At 44.5% G+C, this 22,653-nt stretch overlaps 1 protein-coding gene across 2 annotated transcripts in view; it reads left to right on the top strand.

The window, feature by feature from the left end:
- Positions 1–22,653, top strand: part of ADAMTSL3 (ADAMTS like 3) — a 339,164-nt gene that overhangs the window by 25,351 nt on the left and 291,160 nt on the right. For both annotated transcript variants that reach the window (XM_055326615.1, XM_055326614.1), the window contains exon 3: positions 20,830–20,949. In XM_055326615.1, coding sequence (XP_055182590.1) covers positions 20,830–20,949 — 120 coding nt within the window. The remainder of the gene's footprint in view (positions 1–20,829; positions 20,950–22,653) is intronic.

The raw sequence follows: 22,653 nt of genomic DNA, 5'->3' as shown, positions 1-22,653 counted from the left end.
ATGTATTTCTAAAGTATATAGTCTTTTTTTTTCTTTTTAAACTTAATATAAATGGAATTATACACAAAGGCGCCTGGGTGGCTCAGCCGGTGAAGTGTCTGCCTTCAGCTCAGGTCATGATCTTGGGTCCTGGGATTGAGCCCAACGTGGGGTGGGGCTCCCCACTCAGCAGGGATCTCCTTCTCCCCCTGCCCCTTATTCCCCCTCCCCAACTCGTGCTCACTTTCTCTTGCAAATAAATAAATAAAATCTTTAAAAATAGAATTATACAGAGTATTCTGAAGCTTGTTTTTCTTGCTCAACATTGTGTCAATGAGTCATCAATGTTGTTAAATGGAGCTTTAATTCATTAATTTTGTTGCTGTGTGATAGTCCATTGACATCAAAACCTATTTATTCATTCTTCTATTGGACATTTAATTAAAGTTGTTTCCAGTTTTGTTTTTATGAACAATTCTGTCCATCTTCTTTTTGAAGATTAATTTCTCTAAGGTCTATGCCTAGGAATGGTATTTCTGGGTTAAATGATACACCCATCTTCAACTTTACCATCAATTGCAAAGCTATTATCCAAAGTCATGGTACCTGTTTGAAGTCCAACCAAAAATCTAGGGATACTCATATCACATTATCTCCAACATTTGATGCTGTTGTCAGGGTTTTTCATTTTTGTCAGTTTCCTAGTTGAAAATGGTACATTTTTGGTGTTATAATTTATATTTTCTTGGCTACTAGTAAAATACTCACCTTTTCATATTTATTGGCATTCGGGTTTCTACCCAAGAATTGACTATTCATACTTTTTTGTTAATGATTTTTTCTGTTCTTTTTTCAGTTATTTGTAGACATTATTTATATATTTTAGACATTAATTCTTTGTTTCTTACATGTTTCTTCTTAGTCAGTGGCCTACATTTTTGCCTCTATGGTAAACAAAAATGTTTATTTGAATTTTACCACAGATTCTCCCTTGCATACAGATTCCTGGAGAGGAGGGACTTTGGTCTCTTTTGTTCAGTGCATGGTGGGTGGCTGATGTTCAAAAATATTAATTGAATAAATTAAAGGATTAATGTTTATTCCTCTTATTTATAGTTTGCCTTTTTCTGAGTCTTTTTTTAAAGATTTTATATATTTATTCATAAGTGACATGGAGAGAGAGGCAGAGACATAGGCAGAAGGAGAAGCAGGCTGTAGGGAACAGCCTACAGGGAACCCTATGCGGGACTCAATCCCAGGACCCTGGGATCCTGACCTGAGCCAAAGGCAGAGGCTCAACTGCTGAGCCACCCAGTTGCCTCTTCAGAGTCTTTTTAGAGAAATCCCTTCTTACCTTGATGCCACACATAAATCCTTGTATATTTTTATCTTAGTATTTGGTCTCACTCATTTTTTTCCCCAAAGAAAAATTATTTTATATGCAGTATGGCTCTGTGAAGAGGAAATGGAGGCATTTTACAACAGGCTGTGGTACTTACTAACCGTGATATAAGACAGCTCTGTTTACCTCGAGAACTTCAGTGTTTTCCCCTTATTTGGAAAAGGGGGGATGATGAACTTGCCTTGCAGGGTGGATGTGAGAGTAACTTAGCTAGACTGTGCCCAGCACCAGGTACATGCCTGGCACATGGTAGGCTTCCAGGAATGTGGCCACTCCTTCCTTCTCTCATCCCTTCACTGAAGACCACAAAGCCAGAGCAAGCCCCCCTTCCCCTGGGATCCAACATTGCCTTACCCAGCTACTTCCCCATGGTCGTGTAGAAACCCCATGATGGGCTCTTCCTAGCCTCTGTCTGGCAGCTGGCTCTCCTCCCTGTCCTTCCCTGGCTTGGCCTCAGCTCCACAGGCCGGGTTTCTGCCCTAAGCCAAGTAGCAGATGCCTCTCTTTTACAACCTGTCACAGACCCCTGAGAAGACCCAGGCAGGTCTTGGAGCTGCTGCACCATTTTTCCCTCTGAAAACGTCAAGACCTTTTTCATCAGTTTTTACATGAGGATGTGTCGCCCAGGTTTCTTCACAGGAGGGCCTGTGAGGCATCCACGTTTCCATTGCTCCTGAGCACAGCCGGCGACAGCGTGCAGTTCTCCAGGGTGGGCTGGGGCTTCTGGCCGTCGGGCAGGAACTGAACCCGAGGAGGAGTGACAGCCCTGCTCTTTGATTTGTGTTGAAACGCAGGGGTGGTGGTGGGGGACGTGGAGGATGCTTTCTGTCAGAGGCTGCGCACAGTGTCCCAGAGGGATGCTTGTGCTGTTTCATGGCTTCTTGTTCAAGAGTCAAGCTGTTGGATGAATCCAGCTGTTGGATGTCACCGTGGCATCAGACTGTGGGACTTGAGGCATTGCTTTGCTCATACTGCTTTGCCGTTGCCAGCTGGTCATTGAGCTGTGGATGGAGACTCCTTCAGCCATAGTCTGCAGTGCCATGAGGTCCCTGTTATTCCTTTCTGAAGCCCCTTTGGGTACCATGTGACTCATCTTGACCCCAAGACTGCATCCTGGTGACCAGGGAGTGCTGTAAATGCCCACCTATCTTAGATCAGTGGGCTTCCTTCCTGAAACTCTCAGGGAAGTGAGAATGACTCCATGGTCCTGTGTTGTGTTGCTCAGTAGACATGCAATGCAAGCCACAGGTATCACCTACGTCTTTCAGCAGCCGCATTAAAGTAAGTGAAAATAAACAAGATCGACTGTAGCAATATGTTTCATTTTACCCCAAATATCCGTATTACCATTTCAATCTGTAAGCAGTATAAAAATTCTTGATGAAATGCTTCACCAGGCCTTTTCTCATACTAAGTATTTTCCATGTACTGCCCATCTCAATTCGGAATATTGTTGTCTCTCCTGTTCATGGCTTCATTTCCTACAACCCCAGCTACCTGTGGTCACCTGCAGCCCAGAAGGAGGTGATCCTCCTTCTGATGCATCATCAGAAGGTCACTGACAGCCTAATGCTATGTCACCGTGGCTACGTCATCCGCCTCACGTTGTCTCCGCACACAGGCTTTCTATCATCTCACAGTATTACAAGAAGAAGAAGCTTTAGTACAGAACAGTAAGGTATTTTGAGAGAGAGAGAGAGACCATATTCATTTAACTTTTAGTATAATATCTTGTTGCAGTTTCTATTTTATTACCAGTCTTGTTGTTAATCTCTTACTGGGCTTGAATTATACATTAAACTTGATCATAGATATCTATGGATAGGATAGTCTGGATAGGATTTGGTACAATCTGTGGCTTCAGACATCCACTGGGGCGCGGGGGGCTACTGTGGTCATGTTTCAGATGCCCAACTGCCACGTTGCCTGGTGGCTACGTATTGGACAGCAGGACTTCTGGGAAGAGGTGGGAATCCACATACCTTGTGTCCAATCTTTCCTGCATGGCGTGGACCACAACTAGCTAATTTCCTGTGTTCTATTCTCCTTGCAGGGAGACAACCAATGTGGAGCTGAAGTTTTCCGTAGTCTGGAGCAGGTGGAAACTCTGTTCCCCTTCCATCACCGTTACCAATAAGCTACTTACGATTTAAGTGTGCTCGGGAAAGTTCATCTTTACATATAAGCAATTCTGAGTAATGTTTCAGCATTCCTCGATATTAATTCTTGGATTAGGAGGTCCAGCAAGCATATCATTAGCATGTTTTAAAATTAGCAACGTTTGTTTGAAATGCTCTCTTGATAATATTTTTAGAATATAAGTTCCTTGAGGGCAGAATTGTGTCTGTGTCTTTTACTCCTGAATCGTCAGTGACTCCCACATGGCCTGGCATAGAGCTGCTGCTCAAAAATACTGAAGGACTATTCCTGAATACATGAATGTGCTCAGGTGTCTTGTGCCCCCAGTGTCCTGCTTTATAGTTTTAGCCAGTTCAGCTTTTAAATGTGGATTTGTTCTGAGATTTTATTTGGGAGACAGTATTTTCTTTTGTGCAAAGTTTTCAAGATTGCAGTGTGTTCTTTATTTGAATTTAAACCTTTGAAAGTCCAGTTTGCTATAGTGTGTTTCAAACATGACCCTTGCTGGCAATGGGTAGTATTTTAAAGAGTCTTGCCAATCTGATAAGTATTTGAAATTTATTTTTTATTGCTAGTGCTATACATAAGCTTAATGGCTGTGTTCATTTCTTCTTTTATGGGTTTCCTAGTCATGTCTTTGCCTCTTTTTCTATTAATCTGTTCCTCATCTTCTTACTGATTTTTAAAAAGCTATTATACACTGAAGTTAATAGTCTTTTGCCTCTTATGTATGTTTAAAAATTCTAATGTTTTATTATTCACTTAAAATTTTTTTCTTTGAAGGGGCTATTTTTAAAGTTTTTATTTAAATTCCAGTTAGTTAACATACAGTGTAATATTAGTATCCAATGTACATTTTAGTGACTCAACACTTCCATGCATCACCTGGTGCTCATCACCACAAGTACCCTCCTCATCACCAATTGCTCCCACCTTCCCACCCACCTCCCCTCTGGTAACCATCATTTTGTTCTCTATAGTTCGGAGTCTGTTTCTTCACTTTCCTCTTTTCCCCGCCTATGCTTATTTGTTTTGTTTCTTAAATTCCACATATGAGTGTAATCATATGGTATTTGTCTTTCTCTGACTGAATTATTTCACTTAGCATAGTACTCTCTGATTCCATACATGTTGTTGCAAATGGCAAGATTTCATTCTTTCTGATGGCTGGATAATATTCCATTGTGTATATACACTACATCTTCTTTATCCACTCCTCTTTAGATGGACACCTGGGTTCTTTCCATAATTTGACTATCAAAGGTAATGCTGCTATAAACATCGAGGTGCATGTATCCTTTCAAATTAGCATTTTTATTTTTGGGTAAATACCCAGTAGTGCAATTGCTGGATCGTAGGGTAGGCCTATTTTTAACTTCTTGAGGAACCTCCATACTGTTTTCTATGGTGGCTGCACCAGTTTGCATTCCTACCAACAGTGCAAGAGGGGTTCCCCTTTTTGGCATCCTTGCCAACACTTGTTTTTTGTGTTATTGATTTTAGCCATTCTGACAGGTGCAAGGTGGTATCTCCTTGTGCTTTTGATTTGTATTTCTCTGATGCTGAGTGACATTGAGCTCTTCTCATGTGTGTCTGTTGGCCATTCATATGTCTTCTTTGGGAAAATGTCTATTTGTGTCTTCTGCCCATTTGTTAATTGGATTATTCATTTTTGATATTCACTTTTAAATTTTATTTAAAAATTTTAATTTTAACTCTATAAATATGTTTTATGGTTTTTGCCTTTGATGTTGTGCTTCTGAAGATTTTTCCCACACCAAGATCTGATATGCATTATGTATATCTCATTCTGTACAGTTGCTGTATCAGAATCATTTAAGGTCATGTAATCCTGTAGTGACAGCAAATCGAATTGGTTCATGCTGCCGTCCCCTCTAAGGTTTTCTAAAGCCAACTACCCCCCTGGTAGAGGGTTGGTTCTGGGGCTGGCAGGCAGGCTGGTCTGAAGAGAGGATTCAGGCTCTCCCAGCTCCTATAGAGGCTGTGCATTAGGATACAGGCTCAGAGCTTTTCTCCTTCTGGGAAGAGAATGGCTATTAGGGGCGGAGGGGGGTTCTCCTGGTGCCATAGGAGATTGCTAGTAGCCAGCTGGTTTTCTGGGGGCCTCCAGGGGCATTGGTGATGCCTCCTCCTTACCATGGATGGAGGTAACCATTCAGAGTAGACTTAAGCAACATTGTATATGTGAGAGTACAGAGGCAGCACATTTAGTCCCCAAATCCTGAAGGGTCCTTACGAGATTCCACCACAGATCCGAATGGCTTCCTTAAGCTGAAAATAAATGGGGCTTTCAAAGCAAAAATTCAGGGGATGAGTTGAAAGCAACATAAGGGGACAAAAGACCATCCAACACAGTGGAGAACCAGAAAGGATCAGTCGTGAGGGAAACGCTGAGAGACATGGAGAGCATACCAAGGGGGGCCTAGTGTTCAAACAGCAGCAGCAGAGGACAGAGGGAGAGGAATGGATAGGGAGGAGGTCACAGAGAAGCACCTCTGCGTACAAAGTCCTTGAATGAGGGCACAGCTGAGTTTGCAAGGGTCATAGTCAGGACCAGTGAAGAAAGACAGGAGTGGAGATGTACCCATATTCTGGTAAAATGTCTGACTTCTAAGGGTGAACAAGAAAAGCTTTCCTGAGTTGCCACATTCTGTTATTTAAAATGTCTAGTTTTAAACAAAGATCTGAAGCACAAACCAACAGGGAAGTGTGGCCCACACACAGGGAAAGAAAGTAGTCAATAGAAGTGGTCTTTTTAGGAAGCCACATTCATAGACAGGTACTTACAGCAGCCAGTGTACAGATGTTCAGAAATCCCAGATGAAAGAAAAAGTAACTTACACTGGAAGACATGGGGTGGGTAGCAGAATTTTCTTTCCTGATTCTTGATTCTGCAGAATACTGGAAATATATATATGATATATAATACGTATTATATAATATAGTATTTTTTAGTCTTTATATAATTTTTCAATAGAATTGATTTTAGTGCATTGACTGAAGAGGGATTTGAGTCTGGCTTTCCTAATTTACCTATCATCCTAAAGAATTTCTTGAATGATCCACCACTTTTCCTTGATATAAGAAGCTATGTTCATTTAGTGTCAGGTATAAATATGCATATGCTACAGGTCTAACTTAAAACTTATTTTATTATTTATAAATAATAAATATATGTAATATATATAAAAAGCAATTTGTATAACATGTTTTTTTTCCAATTATATTGAGATACAATTGACATTTTATCATATAGGTTTAAAGCATACAGCATCATGGTTTGACTTACATATGTTGTGAAATGATTTCCACTCTAAGTTTATAACATGATTTTTAAAATAAATTTATTTATTTATTTGAAAGGGTTGGGCGAAAGGCAGAGGCAGAGGGAGAATTTCAAGCAGACTCTATGCTGAGTGTCTAACCTGACAGGGGGCTTGATCTCATGACCCTGAGATCATGACCTGAGCTGAAACCCAGTCTACTACTTACTACTTGACTGAGCTACCCAGGCGCCTCCATAACATGATTTTTGAAGGAGTCCCCGACTTGCATAGCCATACAGGAGATGGCCCAGGAACAGTGATGTAATGAACACCTGAGTACTCACTGTGGAGCTTATGAAATGCCACATTGTCAGTAGCCCGGAAGCTACTTGTGTGTCGCTTTCTTATCACATCCTCTTCTCTGCTCAGAAGTAACCACAGCAAAAAGTGAGCTTTGTGTTTATACTGCCTTTAGCCTCTTGAGTTTATATCTCCCAATAATATACTATGTGGCATTAGCCCTTTCTGAATTGCAAATGAAATCATACAGTGTCTATTCTGCTCCATGATGTGGTTTGAAATTTCATCTCTGTTGATGTGTGAAGCTGAAATCATTCCTTTTTGATCCTCTCTTGTGTTCCAGGGCACAAATATGCCACAATTGATTGATCCACCCTTCCATGGATGGTTTCTTTTTATACAGTGTTAGATTTATTTTGTTTATATTTTATTTAGGATTTTTTGCATTCATTTTCAGAGTGAAATTGATATGTAATTTCTTTCTTGCATTGTTCTTGCTTGGTTTTGTTATCAAGGTGATGATCTCATGAAATGAATTAGAAGGTTTCTCTTTTTCTGATCTGTAAAAGTTTTTGTTTTTCTTAAGATTAGAATTATTTACACCTCAAATGTTTTGTAGAGCTCACCTCTAAAACCTTCCAGATGTATTGTTTCCTCAATGGGAAGAATGTTAAATACTGATTTTGTTTTTTGAACGGTCAAAGGACCATTGAGATTTTCTGTTTTTTTTTTTTTGTAAGAGTCTATTTTGATTATTTAGATTTTTTCTAAAACACGTTCATGTCTCCTAATATTTCAGACATATTGACATAATTTTTCTCTTGAGTTCTGAGATACTTTATCTTGTTAGGGCTCATTCCCCCTCTGTCCTCACTGCCACCATTGCCTCTCTGCCAGGCATTATAGTAGCCTACTCACCTCCTGACCTTTTTCTACCTCATCCTGTTCCATCCAGTCTCATAATCAGAGTCTCATGTCTCTACTTAGCATCCCCCCAGTACTTCCCAGGGATAAGCACCAACTTCTGGGTCTGCACCAACAGACCCCCTGACCAGCCTGCACCTGCCTCTCCAGCTTGCCCTGGCTTCTCTCTCATTCTGTGCTCCAGCTACACAGGGCTACACGTCACTCGTCCAACCTGTCCTGCTCTCTCCAGTTCCTGTGTTGTCCATACTGCTTAATATGCCCATATTATTCTAGAAGGCTCTGTTCCCCCATCCTTCTTTCCATTATCCTACTTCCCCTTTGTTCCTCCCATCTCAGCGTGGTGGCTCTTGTGCCTATGATGCATTCTGGGGCCTCCCTTCTCCCTCCTCCATCTTCTGCATGTCCCTCTTGAGGCTCCCACAGCATTCTGGCCTGCCTTCCCTGGATAGTCCTCCCGGCACGGCTTCAGGTTGCCTGTCCGCTTGTCTCTTTCCACGGCCGCACCCACCCTGAGCTGGTGAGCTCCCGAGGGCATGGACTGTGCCTTGTCGGGTCTCTGATGGCCAGTAGAGTAGGTGCTTGGCGGGGGGGGGGGGGGGGGGCCTCAGTCCATGCATGTTAACAACCATGGTACCATACCCGTGCAGATCCTAACAGTTTAAGGAGCACTACCGTTTGCATTATTTTATTAAATAGTTAGGGGAGGTATAAGGTTTTCACCTCCATTTTACAGGTGAGGAAACTGAGTCTCAAGACAAATGTACCTTACACGAGCTTCCTCTCTGCAGTGGCAGTGGGGTGGGGCAGAAGAAGGTTAACGTCCGCAGCTTTGACTCTTTCATCCTGAAACTATTCTGTGTTTTTCTTTTAATTTTGGGATTTGTGAGCTCACAAATGTGAGGGCCCTGTGAGTCACTAAGGGGGTCATTGTGCTGTTCTCTCTTGGGCCTGCCTTTGGTTTAAGAAAATGCAATGACTCTCATTATAAAAGATGCCAGAGTGTTGCGTTGACTGCTGGGTGACTTTTTTTTTTTTTTAAGTTTGTTTTATTTATTCATGAGAGACACCCAGAGAGAGGCAGGGACATAGGCAGAGGGAGAAGCAGGCTCCCTCTGGGGATCCCGATGCAGACCTCAATCCCAGGACCCTGGGATCATGCCCTGAGCCAAACACAGACATTCAATCACTGAGCCACCCAGGTGCCCCTTGTTTTCTTTTCCCCACCACAGGAGACTTTCCAAATTCATATTAACAATATTCCTTCGATAATATAAAGATACAGTCAATAAACAAAATTACTACACTTTCATCTTGCCTGATTTTTCTTCACTCATGGAGGATTTGGGAGCTCATCTATGCCAGTCCTCCTGTTTAACAATGTGGTGAGCAAGCACTGGAAATGGGAAGCGCATGCCAGGAGCCACATGGTCTCTGGTGGAGGTGGACTGGAGCCTGGACACACAACTACAAACCTGACTCCATTTCTAAACTTGAACATCTATCAATCTATCAATTGTAACAGATGTCCAGTGTCTCCAAATGTGATTAGTGTATGAATGTGATTGTCTATGTATCTGGCACCACTTGCAAAACTAATCCTGTTTATTCAGGACTTAAAACTATGTGACATTTTCATGTCAAACAAATATGGAATGGGGTGATGATGTTTTAAGCATTCAAAAGAAAAGACTTATTATTCCATGTATCATTAAGAAATTAAAATTGGACCTTAACATATATCAACTTCAATCCATAAACCTGTGTCATGGCCAATACTCCACTTGGATCAAAGACTATAGCTTGTATCTCTTTTTCTCTTTCTCTTTTGTAACAAAAGTTGATGTGTTTGTAATAATTTCTTTTGCTGATTTATGGTTCCAATAGAGCTTTGTTATCATTGGGGTTGATGTTAGCATCTTAATTTTTTTTGAAAATATTTATTTATTTATTTGAGAGAGAAACAGCATGAGCAGGGGGAGGGCAGAGGGAGAGAGAGAGTCTAGAGACTCTTCCAGCTGAGTGTGGAACCCGACATGGGACTCGATCTCATGACCCCGAGGATCATGACCTGAGCCAAACCCAAGAATTGGACACTTAACTGACTGAGCCACCCAGGTTCCCCATTAGCATCTTAATTTTATAAAAGCATCACCTTTTGCTTTCAAGAAGTCCTTAGCATTTTTTGTGCAAATCCCTCAGTTTTTTTGTAGTATGTGGAAATTAGTGTGATGCCATTTTATACACATGGACCACAGACACCACTGCCTCTAAATCACTATCTTCCTAATTTAAGAATTCTGAAAGGCAGGAGCATCCCAACAGCACATTTGGCAGCTCTGCTGACGTGTTAGCGCTGAAGATTTCCTGCCCTGCTAAGCTTAGAAAAACAAACCAGCTTATGATGAATATAAATGTTTTTCAGAGTATGTGCAAACAGCACATTTCTGTCTTTTTCTTCTCTTGGAAGGCTGGATTTTGAAAGCCTGCATGATTTCAGCCACACAGACGAGCTGTTTCCTGAAAGAAATAAAACTGTAGGGGTGAGAAAAATCTTGAATAAACATGAATATGTCCCCGATGTGTTTCTGGACTGTGTCAGGTTGGGTGGTGTCTCATTGCCAAATCAGGAAGAGCTGGTAACGCTTTTCTTTCTTCCTTTCTTTCTTTTTTCCTTTCCTTTCTTTCGTTCCGTCTTTTTATTTTCTTCTTCCTTCCTTTCTTGCTACTGAGTTCATGCAAATTCATGCCTGAGGCACACACCCAGATTTGCCTGATACCCAGTAATGGGCGCCGAGGTTGGCAACAGAGGTAGCATGCCCACAGAAGTAATGGGTTGTCCACTGGTGTGTTTTCTGCACGCTCACACCACACTTGTGTTATTGGGGCCTGGGCGGGTCAGGCGGTGGCTCACTGGAAGCAGGAGATGTTGGAACAGTTAGGGAGGAGCCCTGGGGCCTGGCCGGGCTGAGTTGGATGACTGTGAAGGCAGAGAGGAACTTGGGGCCAAGGAGCAAAGGGTCACACCACTGCTGTAGGTAGGAGCAGATGAGTCCAGAGCCCTGCAGATCCCAGCTGGGGTCTTAGCAAATGAAGATATTTCTAAACCTCAAACTCATCAGTTTTGATAATCAGAAAAAGTAAAAAAAAAAAAAAGTTGATTCCACAAGGCACTTTGATCTACCTGGGCCTACCGTGACCACTCACTTAAAACTGCAATTTGTTCTCTCCCCCAAATCGTTTCCCATGTGATGTAAGTATATGCACTTTATGTATCTCTTGTGTTCATTTTCTTTTTTCTTTTTTTTTTTGTGTTCATTTTCTGCTTCCCTTAGTTAAGACGCTAAAGCTCCTTGGGAAAAGTGATTCTCATCTGTTGCATTGAATTCTCTGTGTCAAAAACAGCCTCAATGCGCAGTAGGTGAATAATAAACACAGATGGACTCAGTAACCGAGTAGATGCAGGGAACCCAAGAATTGCTTGGAACAGGCCATGCTTTGGGGCTTCCCGAAACCTCTCCACCACTTTGGTAAAATAAAATACTTGTTTGTGCTTGATTTAAAAAGCAAAGATGCCTTTTCTCTGCCAGAGAGATAATCATGAGTGTTAGTGGTGGAGAGGCTGTGGGAAAATACATGCTTCACTTTCAGATCAAAGTGCAGAGGGCCATGCCCATGCTGGGAGTGTTCCTCCCTGAGCACCCAAGCCCCATCAGGGGGCGGGGGGGGTGGGGGGGGTGGGGAGGATCGCAGAGGGAGCTCGAGGTGAGCACTTCCTGGTCAGTTGTTCCCAGACACACAGCATCTTCATCCAGTGCTTGGGGGGGCCCAGCAGCTGGGGGGGGGGTCCCCTCCTCTGCTGACTTCTGGGGTGTGGCCTGCACCATTGGGACTGGACCAGGAGGGAAGCACGGAGGGACAGGGCTGCCTGTGTTGGTGAATGTATAGTCTGGTCGGGTTTGAGGTGACCATCCACCTAGTGTTTTTTCTTTACTGGTGGAGCTGTGTTTAGGGGATATGATATTCAGTGTTTTCCCCTGAGGTATTTTAAGGGAGAGTATTTCCACGTGACATTTTGCTAATTGAGGCTGATTCCAGTGGCTCAGCTGACTTCAAGGTCTTGAAAAAAAACCTGAACTCTTAAATAAAATTTTGGGGGTGGGGGTGGGTCCAGAAAATGAGGATCTGTATTGTGTATATTGGCAGGGGAAGGCTTTCGCTCCTCTCCCCATTCAGAGTAATAGTGGAGTTTTTAAATAACCCCCTTGTGAAATGCCAGCGCGTTCTTCAGCCAGAGCATTTTGGTCTTTCTGTGGTGGAGAGAATATTCAGGCATTGCTCCTGCAAGGGCTCTGTGGAGGCGGAGGGGTCGACCTGTGTGGCTTTGTCTGGAAAAGAAAATGAATTGCTTAATGTCTTCTGTGCACAAAGCCCAACCCTGAGCACTAAGGAAGGTTCAGAGATGTAAAGAGGTGTTAGGACTCCACTTTCAGGTTTTCTCCTTTCAGGAAACTGAATGATGAAATCTGTTCCAGCAAGATCATTTCACCCATGACCCTTAGTTCTGTCAGTGTGTGTGTGTGTGTGTGTGTGTGTGTAGGGAGGAAAGAAGGGAAAGAGAGAAAATTAGAGCATACATGCTTAGTGGCAGGCGGACTAGTTCTGTGAATGATGTGTATTAGATCCAAATTCCAATTTGCTAAAGAGAGTCCTAATGTGACAAATTCAGGGAAGAGACCTCCTGTGTGGAACAGCTCTTTCTGAATATGCACGCCCCCATGGCATCCCCCACCTCAGAGTTCCTGGAGGGATCCTGGAGGGCCTGCTGCTAGCTCATATTGCTTTCAAAAACGAAAAAAACGTGACCCAGAGTAGAAGCTGAAGTTTGAAACTACATGGTCTTTTGGCCAAGGCGTACTCAGATGTTTATCCAAATATTCAGTCTTTCAACCCAACAATATCAGGAGGACATATTAATTAGTTGATGGTAAATAGGGAAGATAAATCTTAAATCCCTAGCATGAATTTTAAAAAACTAACAAAAAAACGTGAAAACTAATTTTCTTTTTGGCCACTTTTCCAATCCTGCCAAAGTAAATATGTTTCCTATATACATGTATGTTGTACATCTATATGTGTTTCACAGATATAAAATGTGTTTTATATCAGGAAGTGTTGGGACACCTAAGACTTTGAAAAGTCTTGGAATGATGACATCCTATTTGAAAAAACAATATGAAAGTTTTGTTTTGTTTTTTTAAACAACCATTGTAGGTTCAAGAGACAAAATGCCCATCATGCTTTTTGGAGCAAACATGTGGTTGGTATGCCGAGTTTAAATAATATTGGTTCACTTTATTTTCCCCCGTGGGCTCTGGCAGGTGCAGACTGTAAGGTCCTATGTGCATCCAGGCCAGGAAGAACAACCCCCAGGGCCCTCCAGAGAATGTAGTCTTTGCAGACTGTCCCCAGGGCCTGGGGCTTCCATCTGCTCTGTCTGCAAGGCACACTTCTAGACTCATCCAGTATGACCATTTAGAGGAGTGGTCCCAACCTCCCATCCAGATAGTGAACTTGCCCCTGCAGATTTTGGTTGCTGTGAATCAAGACTGGCTTCCTGTGCATTAATATTCCAGATAGGAACCTTAATAATTTTCTGCTAAGTGCTGGTGTTCTGAGTGGGATGCCTGCATTAGGGTCTCTAGGCCTTGCCCTCGTGCATTTAGCCTTTGTCCCAACCTATGAAGATCCATTGGGATATCAGTTCTTCTGTCTTCCATCTTTTTTTTTTAAAAGATTTTAGTATTCATATATTCATGACACACACACACACACACACAGACAGTCTTCATGAGATTGAGAGAGAGAAAGAGAGGCAGAGACATAGGCAGAAGGAGAAGCAGGCTCCATGCAAGAACCCCGATGCAGAACTTGATCCTGGGAATCTGGGATCAGGCCCTGAGTCAAAGGCAGATGTCCAACCGCTGAGCCACCCAGGCGTCCCCGTCTCCCATCTTCATGCCTTGTCTGTGTCATTGTAGATGTGAAGTATCTTAAGGTGTGTTTTGAGTCCTCACGTGGCCAACATGCAGACATCTGAAATGAGGGGACCGAAACTGGGTGGAGTCACCATCAGCCTGGAGACAGGCTCTTCTCAGCTTGGTAGAGGGCCCGGGTCTCAGCTCTGTTCTTGCTCAGCCTTTGTGTGGCAGTGACAAAGATGCAGATAGAGGGCATGTTGCTCAAATTTGGGCTGATGTAAAGTGACGAGACAGTGATTGTGTATTCTGATAGATGGAGTCAGGATCCAAAGTCTTTTTTTTTTTTTTTTTTTAGGATCCAAAGTCTTGATGGGCTGGAGTAATGGGCTGGATCTAGAGGATGTGGACGATGGGGAACAGTGCAGTTTGGCTCTCAGAGTGCAGAGACATGGCTTTGCGGTGGCACATGGGAAAAAGGCTTGGTGGCCTTCACTGACCACCAGTCTGTAGACTAATGGGGTGGTGTTTGGCTGTGTGCACACCGTGGAGGGAGGTGCATGCTCCACGGGTATGCGCAGACCAAGCTGGGAGAAGTGTGTAAACTGGCTTATTGAATTTCAATGAGAATCACATGGTATTTTTTCTTAACTGGTGATTGCTTGACTTTTGAGGCACATGGGACCCCATTCTCTAAATATAGGACACCCTCTTCACCCCTGCTTCTCTCTCCTTCCATTATATCAGCCAAACCTTTTGCTCAGTCCTGATAGGCATTCTCCCTCCTTACGGGGTACAGATGGAGGCCTGGGATGCTGAAATCTTGTCCTCGAATTGGCATTGCACAGCTACTTCCTCCTGCCAAAGTCAGAGCTTTCAGCTGGAGCGGGAGCTGGAGACACAGCTGCATCCCCAGGTCTCAGATTCATGGTCCCTGGAGGGACCATTTGGATTCCTTCTGACCCCATCCCTGGTGACTCGGCAGCTGCGGACAGTGGCTGGGGGATGATACATTTTGGCAGCTTCTGTCTGGGCCCTGGACCTCTGCCCTGGGAAGATTGCATACTTCCTGGCCCAGCTTTCCTCCCTCTGCCTTCCCTTCCACTCTTGCTACTTTATGGCCTGACCTTGCACGCAGCCGCTGGGCGTTCCTGTGCTCCTGGTCAAATCGCCTGCCCTCCTGCGTCTTGGTTTCTTCATGTGTGAAATGACACAAATGGCACCCACTCAAACCGAGATGAAATGAGACCCTTTTCACAAATCCCACCTCACAGTGGGTGCTGAGTAGGCTTGATTTCCTTTTTCCCTGGCTTTCTCTCTAGAGGGCCTCTCATGACTGCTTTGTTGGACGGTCAGAGACGCTGCAGGAGGAATGCCTGCTCCTGGAGAGGGATTGGGATTCGAGTGACTCTGAAGTTGCTTGCATTTTGTAATCCTGGGACTCAGATCCATCTGTGCTCAGACTCTGGAATTCAACTCAGAATGTGTGTGTTTGTGGGGGAGGGGCACTGCTCTCCTGGCATCCTCTCCAGCATCTGCCTGATGGATGCCTGGAGCACCTCATACCTCAACTGGGGAACAGAGGACCACTTCAGACACCACCAGTGTGGTGTCTGTGAACTCCCTAGATTCTGACAGATTCCTGTTGTCTTGAAAGGGAGTGAGCTCCCCATCACTAAAGGTATTCAGGTAGAGACTGCAGGGCATCTAGCAGGATTCCTGAGCTAGACAGGCTGGATTAGATGACTGACGGGGGTCTTTTCAGGTGCTGGGCTTTCATAATCGTGGGATGGCACAGTACACCTTTTCAAATTTCAGACAGCCATAGTCGGGCAACATGACCTTGGTTCACCCTTGCTGCTATGGAGGGAAAGGACTTGGATTGCACCAGAGCTTTAGAAGCAAGTCTTTAATGATCAGATATTTACTCAGGAGTAAAGATTTTGATAAAAAGAGATGAGTATAAAATCTGCATTATTTTTCAGTAGTGTCAGGGAGTGAGATGTGAGTGTGGAGAGAATCTATGGTAGCCCAGGGACTAATAACCTTGAACTCCTGCAGGTGGAACTGGGGTTGCTCTCTGGAGGAAGCACCCTGTCCTGGGTAGCTCAGGTCCTGCAGCCCACCTGTCCTTCCTCCTTTCTGCCCACACACCTGCTGTGGGGAATGGGAGATGTGATAGAGTCACTCAACTCTGCCTTGGGGAACAAAATGCAACACCTCAGTGGGCCTGGGAGGAGGGGCAGAAGCCTGGGGTAGGAATAAAATGTAGGGCGAACATTCCTCATTTTACCCAACCTGAATTTAAGCAGAGCAAAGAAAGCTCATTGGAGCTAAATGTTTGTAGCTGTTTTTAATAGTATGGAAACAGTCAGAATACCTTGATTGCAGAGAAGTGTTGTGGTGTTACTAAAGGAACCTTTGGAGGATTGAATGTACACCAGGCTCAGGACATCCCACCATACCATGGAAAGCGGCTGTTTGGGGGGAAATGTGGGCACAGGCTCTTTCATCTGTAGGGCAGCTGCAGAGGGGCCTGGGAAGGAAAGCCAGCTTGGAGATGGGAAGTGGAGTGATAGACATGGGTGGGTGACCTTGGGACTCAGTAGAAGGATGTCCCAGGAATAAGCATAAGGAAGATGGATGGAGGATCGAAGTCGGAGGGTGTAGCATGGTGGAGACCTACATGGACCAAGGGCTCTCATCTTTATGAAAGCCATACTCTCCATTCAGTTTGAACCCATTCCTCTGTCTTCTTAAGAGCCCCACTCTTGCAGTTCTCTCTCTTGTCACCTCCATGGTCTCTCTTACCACTAGATGATTCCCATAACCAAGCACACAAGCTCTTGTTCCTCCAATCTTTAAAAATTCTGCCCATACTTCCACCTTCCCTCTAGCTTACCTTTTCTTCCTCTTCTTCTGTCCAGTTCCCAAGCCCATTCCCGTGGTCCCTGCTCCTCCCCTGTACCTACTCTTGTCAAGGTCAACAATGACCTCCTGTTGGCACACCCAGGGGACCCTCCTCCAGCCTCATCTTATTCAATCTCTCAGGGACATTCAAGGTAGTTGGCCACTCTCTTTGATGCTGAATGCTTCCATGACTCAATATTTCTTTTTTTTTTCTCTCTTCATTCTTCTCTAAATGATTACCAGTTTTCACCTCTTTGGCTTGCTCCTTCTCTACTCACCTTCAGACATTAGAATTATCAGGGGCCCCAGACAAAACCCTCTTATCTGCCAAACTCTTTCTCCAGGGCGGGTCTTTTCAGGTAGGATGACTATGAATACATGAGTGTATGTATGTAAGAAAATGTCAGTGATGACTTCCAAATCTCTGTCTTCAGCCTTAGGCGACCCTTCTGGGCTCCAGACTTGTGTATTCAACACCCAACTCAAGCTCTCCATATGGATGTCTCATAGGCATCTCAAACTTCACGTGACTTGAACAGAACTATCACCTCTTTGTCCCTCTCATCCTACCAGGGCTGGGCATCCCTTGCATTTTGTTATAACCTGTTGCTCAAGCCAAAACCCCAGAAATTATCCTTGATTCTCCCTTCTTCTCTCCCATCAGCAAGTGTTGAATGTTCTACTTCTTGTCCATCCAGCTCTCCCCTTCTCTACCACCATCATCCTTGTCCAAGGAATCACCCCTTCTCACCTGGGTTAGTACAACAGCCCTCCAACTGGTCTCTGTGGTTCCATTCTTGCCACCTTCTAACCCAGCCTCCATGATGTGGTCAGTATTTTAGATACTCCTGGTGGTTCTCTAACCCCTTGCCTGGGCCTGCAGTGCTCTACACATCCTGCCTCTTCCATTCTTCTTTCTTTCCCTTTCCTGCTGCTCTCTTCCTTGTCCATCCTGGATCAGCCTCACTCACCCCCTTTCTTTCTGAAGACTCAACTTTATCTGCATATCACCCTACTTATTTCCTTTATGGTACTTAGAGCTTTGTCTTGTTTACAAATTTGTTTACTTATTATCTGTCTCTTTTCATTAGAATGAAACCTCCATAAAAATAAGGACCTTATCTTTCTTGTTCCTCATTGTAGCCATAGCTCTTAGAATGGTTCCAGGCATGTAGTAGGTGCTCAGTAAATACATGTGGAACATGTGGTCAGCTAAATATAAAGCATTGTATTAGAAGGCCCCCTTCATTCAGGGAGCTATCTTTAGATGATGACCCTGGGCTGCTTCCAGCACCCACTCTTTGGAAATGGGAGCTGTGTCTTTGCACATAGCCGCTCATGGACTCCAGGCCTGGCTTTGGCTCTGTGGTACATGACAAATCTCTGTAGGCATTTAAAATTATGATTCTATGAATTCTAAATGCAACAGAGGCAAATCACAACTATAGCAAGTACATTTTACGGATTATTTGCTAGGCATGTTGGTAACCAGTTTATATGAACTGTCTTAAGATGAAATCCAGGGACATCTGGGTGGCTCAATGGTTGAGCATCTGCCTTCTGCTCAGGTCGTGATCCTGGGATCCTGGGATTGAGTCCTGCATCGGGCTCCCTGTGGGGAGCCTGCTTCTCCCTCTGCCTTTGTCTCTGCCTCTCTCTCTCTCTCTCTCTGTCTCTTATGAATAAATGGATAAAATCTTTTAAAAAACGATGAAAAAAATTGTCTTGCAGTCATGTAGAATTTCCCCTGAGGTTTACCTACATGTATTTCTCTTTGGTGAGAATAATTGGACTTTGACACATACTCAAACTTGCTAGGAAAATATACACAGAAGTAAGAAGTTTTATTGTTAAATTCACCTCCTATTTTCACATGGACATTTTTATTCCTGTCTCACTTTTTTTTTTTAAGCCTGATAAAATTTTAAGATTGGAAAAGCAGGTCAGAAAGCAGAAGGCAATCAGCGATAGCTACAGTCAAGCCTAGAGTCTGTGATATTTCCCCCCTATGCTAATAACTACCAAAAAGCGAAAACAGGAGTCCTGGAGAGATTTTTTTGCTTTTTCTGGGGTTGCATGTTGAGATATATAAAACAGCACCACAACGTGTGAGAGCCACGTTGTCTCTGTGGGGTCTGCAGTATTAGCCTCTCTTCCTTTCCTTCCTGGACCACTTAGCAATAATCTCCAGCAATCATCAGAGCACTGACTGGCCAGGTGGGATAGATTCATTCTGTGCCTCTGGTGGGGCCTAGACAGACTTCCCTGCCAGAGTCTTGACACCCTGGCACTGCTGCGGGCTGCAGGTGACCCCAGTGATTTCTGGAGCAAGCTTCCCCCCATAGAAGGTGGCATAATAGAGAAAACCTGCGTAGAACATGGTGCTGGTCTGAACACTGAGATGACAGGCCTGTGTCAAGGGAGACTTTGCTGCTTACCATGCAGAACATTTGCAGGGGATTGCCCTGTTTTCCTTACTGCGGATCGGAGTAACCTGGACTCACGCAAGCCACTCAGAGGGCTGGCAAGGGAGATGTGGGCTGTGTAGCTCTGGGAAGATTCCTGTCGTTCACAGGGTGCAGAAACCGTTGTGTGGATGAAATTTAATAAAAACTTCTGAAGTTTTTGGAACAATCTAGTGCCATCCAAAACAGAGTTATCTGTTCTCTGTGCCTTCCCAAAGCTATCACATACCAATTTTACTTTTTAAAGTGCAGTGTTCGAATGGGTGTTTTGCTTGAACTGAAGTTCCTGCTGAGGTTTTAAAAGGTGACCATTGGGTGAGCAGAGATATTTGAGGGGTACTTTTACTCCTCACTCTTTCCATTTGCAGAGTGTTTTCCTCAGAGTAGCACCTGTGGCCTCTTTCTTTGATTCTTACTTCTTCTCAAGCAGGGGGAGTGAGGTACCCTTTTGATGGTAGAGTCGTTGATCTGTGTTCCTGGACCAGATGGGTCTGCACTCGGGGGGGGTGAGGGGGGTGCTCCATCTCCTTTATCTCTTTCTTCCTTGTCAACCAGTCAAGGCAGTGATCCTGGTAAGCCCTCTTCATGCTCCAACTTTTCCTGGATGGGCTCTTCCAGGCTGCAGGTGACGGCAGGTGATGCAGGTGATGGCAAGTGATGGCAGCAAGTCCCCTGGGCTGTTGGACCCACCCATAGTCTCCAGGAGATGATTCTTCTCCCTGACCCCCCTCAACCCTGACAACGGGTGCTTAGTCTAATGACTCAGATGCCAGTGCTTGAGCTTTCCGTGAACCAAATGGAGCCTTTCTGTAAAAGCCATGTGTATTTCATCTTGGATTTTTTTCTATAAACATCCAAAGCATTATGAGAAAAAAATTCTCAAAGGAAATATGCCAAAACAATTAAAAGTGGTTATTAGAGGTTGAAGGGATTATGGGGTACTTTTTATTTTCTTTTGTGTTCATCTGGATCTTCAAAGGTTTCCATGGTGAATGTACGTTTCTTTGGTAGTGTGGAAAAAAGCTTTTTTCTTACTCATTCACCAAACAAAGCAGGAAGGAAGAAAGGAAAGAAGGAAGGAGTGAAAAGGGAGGAAGGGAGGAAGGAAGGAAAAGAAAGTCTGGAAGCAATGGATTTGCAACAATAGCACTTAAGTTAACTGTCCTATAGCTGAATCTCAGGGATGGTTGTGGGAATGGGGAGTGGAAGGGGGTAGGTGTCAGGGTGCACATACTGTGCATACCAGTTTGAGGGGGACCAGCAGGATGTCCTAGCCTAGCAGGGCCTCACGCAGACCCATCTCACCTTGGCCTTGAGCAAGGTCACTTCCCTTCTTGGTACAGCCTTCAGCAGGGCGATGCCCTGGGAATCGCCCTGCCATAAGGACTGCCTGCCAGGGGGTCCTCATGGGGCCTTATTTGTAACCCGGTGACTTTACCTTTCAGACCACAGCAGAGAAGTCCCCTGGAGCCTACTTCCTTCCTGAGTTTGCACTCTCCCCCCAGGGAAGTTTTCTTGAAGACACAACGGGTGAACAGTTCCTCACCTACCGCTATGATGATCAGGTAAGAACCTCCTAAAAGAGCCTACTTTTGGCTTTGCCATTTGCCAGTGGGCAGGAAACAGTTTCTCAAAAATAATTTCAAAATAATTATGTTTTTCCCTCCTTGGCACAACTAGTACAATAAGCCATTGACTCTCTGGAAGGATCCCAGATCTCTGGGCTGCCCATGCCTGCATACAATTTCCTATACAATGTGTGGTTCTTGCTCTGGTTGGGATGTCAGCTTGAATCACTTTTTCTTATTCTTATTTTTATTGGAAATCTATGATGGATTCATTCATTTTAGTGATCACCAAATTTATTTATTATCTGAAATCATACAGGACTATTGTTTTCTGAATAAGCCTTCCTTTCTTTGCCCTCCTGGCGTTTGCTTCATTTCTTTCACCAGTGCCAAATGGATTTTTTTTTTTTGTCCACTTTGCAGAAAGGAACAAGGTAGGTGTGCTTCTGTGTGTGTGTGTGTGTGTGCGTGTGTGTGTGTGACACACTGGAAGCTCATGGCAGCTCACCGGAGAACAAGGCTGTGCTTGGCTGAGGCATGGAAGCTGGGCCCGTGGGACTGCTTCCCTTCCACTCCAGCTCATGTTGATGCCTTAACTGCATGAAGGGTTGTATGTGTCTGAAATTACTCACAACTTGTTTGAAGCAAAGCATGTCCACTCTGCCAAATGCAGAGGTTTCTAGCAGGTGAGGCCTGAATTCATGAGGCAGTAGGGTGGGACTTATGAGGATGGACGTATGGGCAGTGAGGGGATGGAGGACTTGGGTGGTCCTGGCAGAGCTTGGCACCTACAGGGCCAGGTGCAGATGCAGAATGGGGTGAGAATGTCTCCTCAGGGAACATGATGGTGTAGAGCAAGGTGGGCCAGTGACCGAGAGTACTCTTCTGTGTGGTCAAGGCCTGATTGCAATAGGCTAGTTAGGGAGTGGAAGGTGCTTCTCAGGAGTGGCAGCTCTGGGTTGGTTGCTCTGGCATGTGGGCAGGTGTGAGATGTGATAATAGGGTACGGGCCTGGCTGTGGGCAAGCTGGGCAGGCGGAGCACTGGAGATGAGGTGAGAGTTACCAGCCTGGTGAGGGAGGCTGAGTCGGGTGCAGAGGGTGGCAGGAATGGTGGTCTGTCCCCAGCACCCTGCATCCCAACTTGGGGGAGGCCCCATTCTTTCCATCCTCCAGGCCGCTGCTGAGCAGTCTGCACTTGGGACATTTGGCTCTGCACCTGGGGTTGGGGTGAGGGGCAGGCTATGAACACAGGGTCCCAGCTGTGTGCAGGGAGCTACCCAGGTGCTCAGGGGCAGTGGTGAGAGGAGACCAATTTTTAATAAAACTTTTCAAGGTGCAATTAGTTTTTCAAGTATCTTGATGAGCGTGTGTGTGAATTGTTGTTGTGGGAAGCAGAAGGGGGGCAATCCCACGTTAATGTAACCAAGCCCAGTTATACTTCGGATGGGTATTGGGACCCAGCTGCTAGTGGGGTCTAAGCTATCATTAAGTTGGTTTCTATCCTTCTCCTCAGTGGATTTTTATGGGGCCTGTAATTTATGGCTGCTTTTAATTGAGAGATCAATGATCCAGCAGGTTTTGGTGTGAGAACTTCAGGGAGCTAATTGAGAGGGCAGTAGAGGATAAAAGAGGGTGTCTGGAAAATCATGAGCTATGTACTGTTTAATTAAAGAGTGGTTAATGCCTTCTCCAGGTCCTAA

The sequence above is a fragment of the Nyctereutes procyonoides genome, unplaced genomic scaffold, assembly GCF_905146905.1.
Source record: "Nyctereutes procyonoides isolate TBG_1078 unplaced genomic scaffold, NYPRO_anot_genome, whole genome shotgun sequence".
In the NCBI taxonomy this organism is placed as follows: Eukaryota; Metazoa; Chordata; class Mammalia; order Carnivora; family Canidae; genus Nyctereutes; species Nyctereutes procyonoides.
The sequence above is the reverse complement of the archived record's forward strand: the minus strand, read 5'-3'. Positions and strand labels throughout refer to the sequence as shown.